Source organism: Gigantopelta aegis, chromosome 4, assembly GCF_016097555.1.
Source record: "Gigantopelta aegis isolate Gae_Host chromosome 4, Gae_host_genome, whole genome shotgun sequence".
In the NCBI taxonomy this organism is placed as follows: Eukaryota; Metazoa; Mollusca; class Gastropoda; order Neomphalida; family Peltospiridae; genus Gigantopelta; species Gigantopelta aegis.
Window position 1 is genome coordinate 39,118,555 of NC_054702.1, and position 11,427 is coordinate 39,129,981.

The 11,427-nt window shown below is 38.6% G+C and overlaps 1 protein-coding gene across 4 annotated transcripts in view; it reads left to right on the forward strand.

Moving 5' to 3' along the window:
* The window catches only part of LOC121370526 (probable beta-D-xylosidase 2), a 165,648-nt gene extending 158,358 nt beyond the window's left edge, over window positions 1-7,290 (forward strand). For all 4 annotated transcript variants that reach the window (XM_041495812.1, XM_041495813.1, XM_041495815.1 and 1 more), the window contains exons 11-14: window positions 330-538; window positions 1,890-2,090; window positions 3,901-4,075; window positions 6,690-7,290. In XM_041495812.1, the coding sequence (XP_041351746.1) occupies window positions 330-538; window positions 1,890-2,090; window positions 3,901-4,075; window positions 6,690-6,805 (701 nt within the window). In that variant the 3' untranslated portion in view covers window positions 6,806-7,290. The remainder of the gene's footprint in view (window positions 1-329; window positions 539-1,889; window positions 2,091-3,900; window positions 4,076-6,689) is intronic.
* The last annotated feature ends 4,137 nt before the right edge of the window (window positions 7,291-11,427 follow it).

Genomic DNA, 11,427 nt, shown 5'->3' on the forward strand with positions numbered 1-11,427 from the left:
TCTTTTAAAGTAAGCTACATTCAACGGCTTGACAGTTAGGGTGTTAATTTCACTTTGTATTGAAAATCTCCTGTGGCCCCGTTTTACGAAGTGATGTTAGCGCTAAGATCAACGTAAGTGCATATATAGCTAGCTATCTTACGCACTCAAGGTGATCTTAAGGCTAACATCGCTTCGTAAAACGGGGCACTGTTTCTCAAACTGACAAAATTGTGATGCGTCAGTTAAATCTAGTGTCAGATTTCTCCTTCAAAGACGTGAATTTCCTTTATTTTTAAACTTATATATTTACCAGTGAAGTAAGAACCTAGCTTTACTCTTGTTTTCAGGAGGAGGTGCGCCAGTTGTTTTACTTCTCTTCAACGCGTGTCCGCTTAACGTTACCTGGGCAGACGAAAGTGATGACATCTCGGCCATCATGGAATGCTTCTTCCCGGCCCAGGGAACAGGGAAAGCCTTGTACAACGTGCTCACCTACCAGAGCATGGCCTCCCCTGCCGCGAGGCTACCCAACACTTGGCCAAAGTATTCCAGTGACGTAAGCGAAGTGCTGACATGTTTTCGTCTTCTTTACCAAATGTTTGACATCTAATAACCGGAGGGCGGGACGTAGCCCAGTGGTAAAGCGCTCGTTTTGATGCGAGGTCGATTTTGGATTGATTCCTGTCAGTGGGCCCATTTGGGCTATTTCTCGCTCCCGCCAGTGCACCACGACTGGTACATCAAAGGTCGTGGTGTGTGCTATTGTGTCTATGGGGTGGTGCATATAAAAAGATCCCTTGCTGCTAATCGAAAAGAGTAGCCCATGAAGTGGTGACAGCGGGTTTCTTCCCTCAATATATGTGTGGTCCTTAACCATATGTCCGACGCCGTAAATAAAATGTGTTGAGTGCATCATTAACTAAACCATTTCCTTCCTTCCTTCTTCTTTACCAAATGTTTGACATCCAATAGCCGATGATTAATAAATCAAAGTGCTCCAGTGGTGTCGTTAAGCAGAACAAACTAACTTTTCAGTGCCATTTCAGTTTATAAGTACTCTTTTTGTCTAGTTGAAGAAGAACGTATAGTCCGTCTCATCCTACAAATTTTTTTGGGTTTTGTTGTTTTTGTACATAATTTCAGTTTTGTTTGAGGTAAGAAGAAAAGTCAAAGTCTTTTGGAAATAAGAAAACAAAAACTATATTTGTGTACAATTTAGACAACAATCGGCTCACAAATAAATAAATTTTTTTTCATTTCAACTTATTTTCCAGCTTATATATTCCAATTTCAATAGCATGAAAAAGGCGTTCCCCGTGGGACGAACTGTAAACATTATTTTACTGTGACCTGGATTATTTTAAAAAGCAATTCCGGTTAATTTTAGATAGTTGCGTCCCAGGTGGAGAGGAATGTGAAAAAAAAAATATTTTTGTTCATTTCAACTTAAATTTTCGTGTTTATAGCATCCAATTACGCGTTCAAGCACGCTGTCCTGTGACCACAATTCCGGTTAATTTTAGATAGTTGCGTCCCAGGTGGAGAGGAATGTTAAATTTAAAATATTTTTTTCATTTCAACTTATTTTCGTGTTTATATCCAATTACGGTTCAAGCACGCTGTCCTGGGCACACACCCCTCAGCTATCTAGGTAGTCTGTCCTGGACAGTGGGTGACAGCGAGTTAGTTGTCAATTGGTTAGAGAGAGAGAGAGAGAGAGAGAGAGAGAGAGAGAGAGAGAGAGAGGTGTAGTGGCCTTACACCTACCCACTGAGCCCTTAAGAACTCGCTCTGGATTGGAGCCGGTACCGGGCTGCGAACCCTGTACCTACCAGCCTGTAGTCCGATGGCTTAACCACTGCTCCACCGAGGCCGGTGCTTTTAAATAAAGATTCCTGATCTTTCAGATAGGGCTAATGACCGACTACTCGATGATCGGCAAGACGTACCGCTATTTTAAAGGGGAGACGATCTATCCGTTCGGGTACGGGTTGTCCTACAGCCAGTTCAAGTATGCCGGGCTGACCATGCAACGTACCATCGAGGCAGGACAAGACATCCACGGATCAGTGACAGTCTACAATATAGGAAAATATGATACAGATGAGGTAATTTACGGTATATATGTCTTCTTAAAGGGGTCATCCTGAGTTTTTAACCATTAAAACACATTGGATTACTGCAGGGATGTTATTTTTCTGGGGGGTTTTAAATTGTATTTCCGTTTTATTTCTGTTCTTCTTCTTTTTTCTTTCTTTTTCTTTATTTTATTATTATTCTCCTCTTAAAGGAGTTTTTAACCATTAAAACACATTGTGGATTACTGCAGGGATTTTATTTTGCTGCTCTTTTTTTACTGTATTTCCGTTTTATTTCTTTTCTTCTTTTTATTTATTTTTACTGTATATTTCCTCTTAAAAGAGTTTTTAACCATTAAAATACACTGTGGATAACTGCAGGGATGTTATTTTGCTACTTTTTAAAAATTGTATTTCCGTTTTATTTCTTTTCTTCTTTTTTCTTCTTTCTTTTTCTTTCTTTTTTAATATATTACTGTCCACAAATTATAGTGAAGTTGATTTGAAGTACTAAAGAGTGACCTTTATAAAACTACGATGTATTAGCTGAAAATATGTCGCAGTAACTATAAACTCAGGATAGTCCCTTTAATACGGACATTTTATTTTGTGTATATCAAGATCCTTTGGTGAAATCTTGCTAGTCGATGTGGATAATTATATTTTCGAAATTCTCAAATTTGGAAGCGATTTCCATTTGTAGTGTACTTCTGTTGGCTGGTGCATTACATTTTACCCTCTGGCAGAAACCCTGTTAAGCCCAAGTCAGGCGCATCCCGTATTTTTGAAGCAAGGCCGCCATCTTGAACATGTTGGGCACATTGGATTTCAGAACCAGACCCAAGGTTGTGCCGACTTTCTGGCTAGTATTCAAAACCTGAATAAGAATTAATGGGCTAGGTATTCCACCAACAGTATTAAATTTTAGTATTAGAGTTGGGGGGGGGGGGGGGGGGGGGGGGGGGGGGGGGGGGGGGGGGGTCCATGGTTTTCTCAGGTTTTTTTTGTTTTGTTTTTCTTTTCTTTGTTTGTTTTGGTTTGTTTGGGTTTTTCTCCAGTTTTTCTCTCTTTTTTGCTGGGGATGAGTGTTTTTGTTTGTTTTGGGTTTTTTTCTTTTTATCTCACCTTGAGATAGACGAAAGGTGAAATATAGGTATCCCAGTGTGGGACCAACACCGGATATTGGTACTGCCGTAGCTATAATCTTGCTACATATCTTGACATCACGATTTAACTACATTGTTTTAACAAATAACTTTAAGGTTATAACTGATAATAAAGTAATTATAGACCATAATTTAAGACTTTTAACAAACAAATACGCTAACAGTTAATTCTGAGTAATAAATTTAAACGTTCGAAAGTGTAAAAAACAACAGCGAGTGTAGCAAATTCGCCGTACAGTCGCAATTTAAATGTTTAATGAAAAAAATGCGTTATTATACGTAATGTGTTCTGCCATTTTAAAGTTATATGTGAACTTATACGAACTTAAATATGTGGTAAGTGACTCTCAGCAGGACCTGGAAGTCATTAATAAAGAAAAAAAATTAATACTTGTTTTCTTTACTTGTGTTAGCAAGATTTGTTGTCATGACAGTACCAATACCCGTTGCTTTTGCCTATTGCTCCAATGTTAAACTTTCGCATTTTGCTCTAGATATTTGTTTTAGATCGCAAACTTCGAGTCCTAGACTAATGAAACTTTGTTTATAGTTCCAACCGATATATATATATATATATATATGCATGTTGATCCCCAAAACCCTCCCCTTGCACACGCGTCTGAATGTATGATAGGCGAGATATTTAATGCTTCCGAATATTCTTGTTTTGCCAGGTGGTTCAGTTTTATATGTCGTGGGTGAACTCGACGGTCCCCACCCCTCTAATCCAGCTGGTGTCATTTTCAAGAGTGTTTCTACAGAGAGGTTCCAACACCATCGTGCAGTTGACCATCACCGCCGAACAGATGGCGGTGTGGATGGACAACAAGGGGTGGGTCGTCCAAACAGGTATGTGTTTATAGTATACAATTTAGTGGCCCGAGTACTCTGACGGTAACAGGGGGAGGGGGGCAAGACGTAGCCCAGTGGTAAAGCGCTCACTTAGTGCGCGGTCGGTGTGGGATCGATCCCAGTCGGTGGACCGATTAGGCTGTTTGCCGTTCCAGTCAGTGCACCACGACTAGTATATCAAAGGTCGTGATATGTGCTATCCTGTCGGTGGGATGATGCATATAAACGATCCCTTGCTGCTAATGGAAAAATATAGCAGGTTTCTTTTCTAAGACTATATGTCAAAATTACCAAGTGTTTGATAGCCAATAACCGATGATTAATAAATCAATGTCCTCTAGTGGTGTTGTTAAACAAAACAAACTTTAAACAAACTTTTAACTGACGGTAAGAGAGCTAGACGGGCATTTGAACAGTTATTAATATTGCGCAAGCTCTGCCTACCAAAGGGCAGCAGCCTCTTTCAATAGGGCGGAACGTAACCCAGTGGTAAAGCGCTCGCTCGATGCGCGGTCGGTCTGGGATTGATCCCCGTCGGTGGGCCCATTGGGCTATTTCTCGTTCCAGCCAGTGCACCACGACTAGTATATCAAAGGCCGTGGTATGTACTACCCTGTCTGTTGGATGGCGTATATAAAAGATCCGTTGCTGCTAATCGAAAAGAGTAGCCCATGAAGTGTCGACAGCGGGTTTCCTCTCTCAATATCTGTGTGGTCCTTAACACTATGTCTGACGCCATATAACCGTAAATAAAATGTGTTAAGTGCGTCGTTAAATAAAACATTTCTTTCTTTCTTTCCTCTTTCAATAATATTCCGGTTAAATACTTATTTGCTGACAGTGTGTGTATTAGTGATGTAAAAACTTCTTTTTTTAATCATGGGACTTGAAACTAATCGATGTATAGGTATTTAATGTCAAACATAGGATTGTTGTTGTTGTATTGGAGCGGGAATCTTTGGCTGTAACTGTTTACCGGCCTCGGTGGCGCAGTGGTTAAGCCATCGGACTACAGGCTGGTAGGTACAGGGTTCGCAGCCCTGTACCGGCTCCAACCCAGAGCGAGTTCTTAAGGGCTCAATGGGTATGTGTAAAGCCACTACACCCTCTTCTCTTTCACTAACCACTAACCAACTAACAACTAACCCACTGTCCTGAACAGACAGCCCAGATAGCTGAGGTGTGTGCCCAGGACAGCGTGCTTGAACCTTAATTGGATATAAGCACGAAAATAAGTTGAAATCAATGTAACCGTTTGGTAGGCAGATATTGCGCAATATTGATATTGATTGGTTTCTGACGGTTAGAGAGTGTTGATAACTGTCCATTTGTCCGTGTAGCTCTCTTACCGTCAGCCCTTGCGCGTGCTGTAACCTCACCGTGGTGCAGGGGTGTAACATTCTCTTTGAGAATGGCTAATACAGCACAAATAAATGTTGAGTAAACGTCAGTATCTATCTGTGATATTTGTGTTTTTGCACGGTTCTTTACACTGTGTTTTTGTTTAAATCTTGAAATTTTATATTGATGTTGATCATCACTTTATTTGTTTGCATTACCATAGTTTGACACCCAATAGCCGATGTATTTTTCGTGCTGGAGTGTCGTTAAATATTCATTCATCTTACCGTCAGAGTAATCGGGCTAACAATTCGGTACCTGTCCACGAGGCCCAGCGCTCATGCAAGAGTTTGACTGGTACCAGTGGCGTAGCGAGAGGGGGCATGCCTTCCCCTCACCCCACCCAATCAAACCTTTTTTCTTTTTAAACTTTGTCTTTCTATCATATTAAATTTCGTCCAACGTTAGATGCAATAATTTAAATTTAAAATGAAAATATATTTTTTAATTTATGCAGTATGTAACATCATCTCGTTGTGAGGTCTGTTTTCTGATGCACTTCATTTATTTGAATAAATAGTGTTTAAAAAAACAAGAAGCTAAAAAAACAGACGCGAAAAAACGCGATAACGCACCTTCTTGAACAGGCATCAGTCTGATCCTTCGGTTGACGACAGAAAATTTCGTTGAATGGTATATCAAAGGTCGTGATCAGTGCTGCTCTGTCTATGGAAAGTGCATATACAGGGCCGTACCCTGATCAAAATCCGGGGGGGGGGGGGGGGGGGCGCACTATTTTATATAAACAAATGAAACACTATACAAATTAAACCCTGAGATGTGTATGCTATTTTTTGGAGTAAAAAAAAAAAGTGAGATTCTCAGGAGGGCAAATGCCCCCCCCCCCCCCCCCCCCTCCCAGAGGGTACGGCCCTGATATATAGAGAATAACAAGTTAATGATGTCGGATATCTGGTTTATCCTGTGAAGGTAAGAGTGGGAATTTGTCATTCGGCCTGAACAGGATAAAGCAGATATCCGACATCATTAACTAGTTATTATCTTTATCCTGCAGACCATAAAAATTAAGGGGAAAAGCTATTATTTCACTGTGTTTTTGTTTAAATCTTGAATTTTTATATTGATGTTGATCATCACTTTATTTGTTTGCATTACCATAGTTTGACACCCAATATATTACCGATGTATTTTTCGTGCTGGGGTGTCGTTAAGCATACTTTTATATAAACTTTTATTTTGTTTATTGCAGGTCGTATGATGGTGTATGCAGGAGGGCAACAACCACACCAGATAAAGAGTGTCGGCTCAAATGTATTGTCATGGTCGTTCAAGATTGTTGGATTCAAAGTCCTTGGACGTTACTGATAGATGTCTTTCTATTTTTTCTTCTCGTTTTGTTTTGTTGTTGTTTTTTAGGGGTTTTTTCCCCCCTTCTTTTCGTATAAATTGTGCAATCTTGGAATATTTTTCATGGTCGTTCAAGATTGTTGGCTTCAAAGTCCTTGGACGTTATTGACAGATGTCTTTCTATTTTTTCTTCTTATTTTGTTTTTGTTGTTTTTTTCCTTCTTCTTTTTCTATGAATTGTGCAAATCTTGGAATATGTTTTTTATGGTCGTTCAAGATTGTTGGCTTTAAAGTCCTAGGACGTTACTTTTTTATTTTAGTATTAGTGTTTCTGAATTGTGTAATACTCGAATGTATTGTCATGGTCAAAGTCCTAGGACGTTATCTTTGTGGTGTTTTTTCTTTCTTTCTTTTTTAAATCTGAGCAATAATCGAATTCATTGGAATTAGGAAGTATTCAAGGGTTATTTTTATTTTTTATTTTATTTTTTACAAACATGGTAAGGCATGTTCGTTCAAACTTGGCTTCAAAGTCCTAGGAGGTTACTTACGGCTTTTTTATATCTATTTTAAATGTGCAAAATACTCGAATTCATTGGGATTATGAAGTTTTTTAAATTTTATCACCAATATGGTAAGGCGTAAATTCCATTTGCCCGTTATCCGTGTGTTTATACATGTATACGTAATTCGCAATGCATAATCCCTAACAATCACTTTCTATGCACACATGTTGAGTAGATTCCAATTATGAGTCACCGTACGCATCCACTCAATGTAACTAATTGCTCTGCATTATGGATAAACGTACGCCGATTGATTACGGACAAACGGGATTTGCGCTCAATTCACTTGTTTAATTTGAACGTACGATTATATTTTGATTGAGGACAGGAGCTGATTTAGGATTTCAGTGAGGTGTAATAAGAATTGTAAAAAGGGAGTCTGATTTTTACCTTTAAAAAACCCACAATCACACACCCCTACTATATTATGCTCACACAAACAAGGACCAAGAACAAGTCACATGTCTGGTAATTATTATTATAGACACTGCTATAATTTATGACCAGCCGACTATATATATACCAAGACAAAAAAAGGAGAAGCATTTTGGTACTGTTGCATAATACTTTAAAATACATCTACATTCAATGACTTGACATTTACGCATTTCGTTTTGTACTGAAAATCGCCTGTTACTTATACTGACAAACGATGCGTAAGTTAAACCCAGTGTCTGATTTTATTTTAAAACTCACACGTTTTCTAAACACTAAGATATATTTTTCACTTAGATCCAAGTTTCAACCCGTAAAAATGGACACCAAGTTTGGATAATTTACAAACTTATAACGAATTTGGATACAGCAGAGTGAAACAAGAGTCTGTGACATTGACTAACCCTTAAAAATAGACTAAAACGCGACTACCGTTATTTCTCAGACGCAAGTGCGGTTTTTTTTTTTTAAATATGAAAATGCATTTTGTGGTATTAGAAACATCAGGATGACCAGAAACACTTCGGTTGTACGGAAATGGATAATCCAAACAATAAAATATAAGTAATGTTTGATGTCAATGATCATAAACGGCTGTAATAGTGAAAAATATGCCTTAGTGTTTAAAAACTAGGGTCTGTCCCTTTAAGCACATTTACCAAATTGTTAGACTTTTTTGTCTTAGTATCATTTCAAAATGTGTTATTTAAAAAGACAACTTGTCATATCGAGAAGGGACAGAACACCACTCCTTCCACCCCACCCCCACCCACCCCCACAACAATCTACCCAAGGATGATGCCACAATAATGTAAATAAATACAGTGCTCCCCCCCCCCCCCTTTAGTGCAGGGGCATATGTAGCCAAAAAAGGTCCCGTGGGAATTTCATATTAATTTTTTGGAACCAATGATATTTATAATCACTATTGTATACAGATTCAGAAAAATATATGGTTCCAATTTTTCCTGATGAATATCAAGGTCATTTTGAGGTCACCAAAGGTCACCACTATAAATCTGTTCAAGGCGCTAAGTGAAATAAGGTGTTACCGTATGCTGTCTTTAAAATATTGGCCTGAAGCATGTTAAAAGAAAGAACACCATGTAAACTACACTAAAACATGAATAAATATTTGTTTTGTTGTTGTTAGGGGCGGTACCGGCCTCGGTGGCGTCGTGGTTCGGCCATCGGTCTACAGGCTGGTAGGTAATGGGTTCGGATCCCAGTCGAGGCAAGGGATTTTTAATCCAGATACCGACTCCAAACCCTGAGTGAGTGCTCCGCAAGGCTCAATGGGTAAGTGTAAACCACTTGCACCGACCAGTGATCCATAACTGGTTCAACAAAGGCCATGGTTTGTGCTATCCTGCCTGTGGGAAGCGCAAATAAAAGATCCCTTGCTGCTAATCGGAAAGAGTAGCCCATGTAGTGGCGACAGCGGGGTTCCTCTCAAAATCTGTGTGGTCCTTAACCATATAACCGTAAATAAAATGTGCTGAGTGCGTCGTTAAATAAAACATTTTTTTCTTTCTTGTTAGGGGCGGATATAGCAATTTGAAAGGGGTATATGAAATATTCTAACTACCGGTACTAGATGTTATGTCATATTTGGTCAAATTCACCACAACGTTTGCAGTCACGTGGTTTGAACAGGGAGGACGCAACAGACACAGCTCCACACAAAAAGTTTTTTTCTGAAGAATTTGCAGCCTTATATATGATAAGAAAGTACATGTATTTGTGCGACGACCTGTTTGTTTAAAAACTGTTCTCGAAAGTGAGTAAATTACTGAAATATTGATATAAAAAACCGGCAACAAAATTCAGTACAAACAGTCACTAAAACTATGTAGCCATATTTAATGAGGACCCCAAGCCCGGACTCCGACCCAGGCCCAGACAGCCTTTTGATGCTAACACATTACATAATGCAGAGTTAAAACGTGAGCTGTGATCACAAAACGCTTGAGTGGGCTACATTATATTGTTACATTATCGGCTCTATATGCTTACTGCATTAAAGTTGACAGTATAAACAAACAATGGCGGCACGTGGAGATAAACGCTATATGTCAAGTAGCGATTCTAGTTTTGAGGTGGGCAGAAAAGATGGTACAAGACCTAAGAAAAATGGAACAAAATCGGAAACCAAAAAAGTAAAACAAACAGTAAACAATGAGAAACAAGATATAGAAGAACAAAGACCAGCCACACAAAACGACAGAACAAAACCAACCCCAGATTCCACCGCTATAGATATTAAAAGCATAATGTCTCAACTGAGTATTATAAACGAAAAGTTAATTACAAGGAAAGATCTAAAATACGAGTTGGATGTGACAAAAAATGACATTCTAGTTCAATTGAATGAACGATTGGAAAAGCTGGAGCTACGCATTTTGACTACTGAAATTGAAAAGGACCAACTACAAAAAGAAAATCGGTTGTTAAAAGAAAAAGCTCAAAAGATGCAAAGAGATATACATTCTGCGGTGTTCTCAAGTAACCTTGCCCTACAAAAATATAACGAACTTGAACAATATACCCGAAAAAACAGTGTCCGAATTTTTGGTGTCCCAGATAACGACAAATATGAAACCGCAGGACAGTCCTTTGAAAAGACGGTGGGGGTTTTGGCAAAAATTGGTGTGAACATCACAAATGCAGATATAAATATTGCCCACCGAATTGGAAAGTTCGAACACGAAAAGGCAAGACCAATCATAGCCAAATTTGTTTAAAAAATTCATAAAAATCAAGCGTTACAAAACCGGCGAAAATTAAAAGGAACCAGAATTGGAATCAGCGAGGACCTCACCGCTAAAAATGTGGCTTACTTGAAAAAACTACAAGAACAGGATAGTGTATCGGCAGCATGGACCAAAGACACGAACTTTTACGTCAAACTAAAATCCAATGAACAGGTAACTGGTGTCGATCTACCCGTGTTCTTAAAAGAGACTGTGTACGACTCGGACACAGAGGAAGAAGAAACATATTAAAAAACTTTTGGATACGTTTTGTTTCTCAGATATTATCTGTTCTTCTGCACATATATCTATGCATAGTTTTATTTTAATAACAAATACATCACTGTACGGCAACAGGTGCACCATACAAGTACATGTAATTTGAAACCCGTGTGTGTGTGTTGTGTGTGTGTGTGTGTGTGTGTGTTTGTGTGTATGTGTGTGTGTGTGTGTGTGTGTGTTTGTTTGTTTGTTTGTGTTGGTTGTGAGAGGTAATTAACAATAATGTGTGTGTTTGTTTGTTTGTGTTGGTTGTGAGAGGTAATTAACAATAATTTGTGTGTTTGTTTGTTTGTGTTGGTTGTGAGAGGTAATTAACAATAATGTGTGTGTTTGTTTGTTTGTGTTGGTTGTGAGAGGTAATTAACAATAATGTGTGTGTTTGTTTGTTTGTGTTGGTTGTGAGAGGTAATTAACAATAATTTGTGTGTTTGTTTGTTTGTGTTGGTTGTGAGAGGTAATTAACAATAATGTGTGTGTTTGTTTGTTTGTGTTGGTTGTGAGAGGTAATTAACAATAATGTGTGTGTTTGTTTGTTTGTGTTGGTTGTGAGAGGTAATTAACAATAATGTGTGTGTTTGTTTGTTTGTGTTGGTTGTGAGAGGTA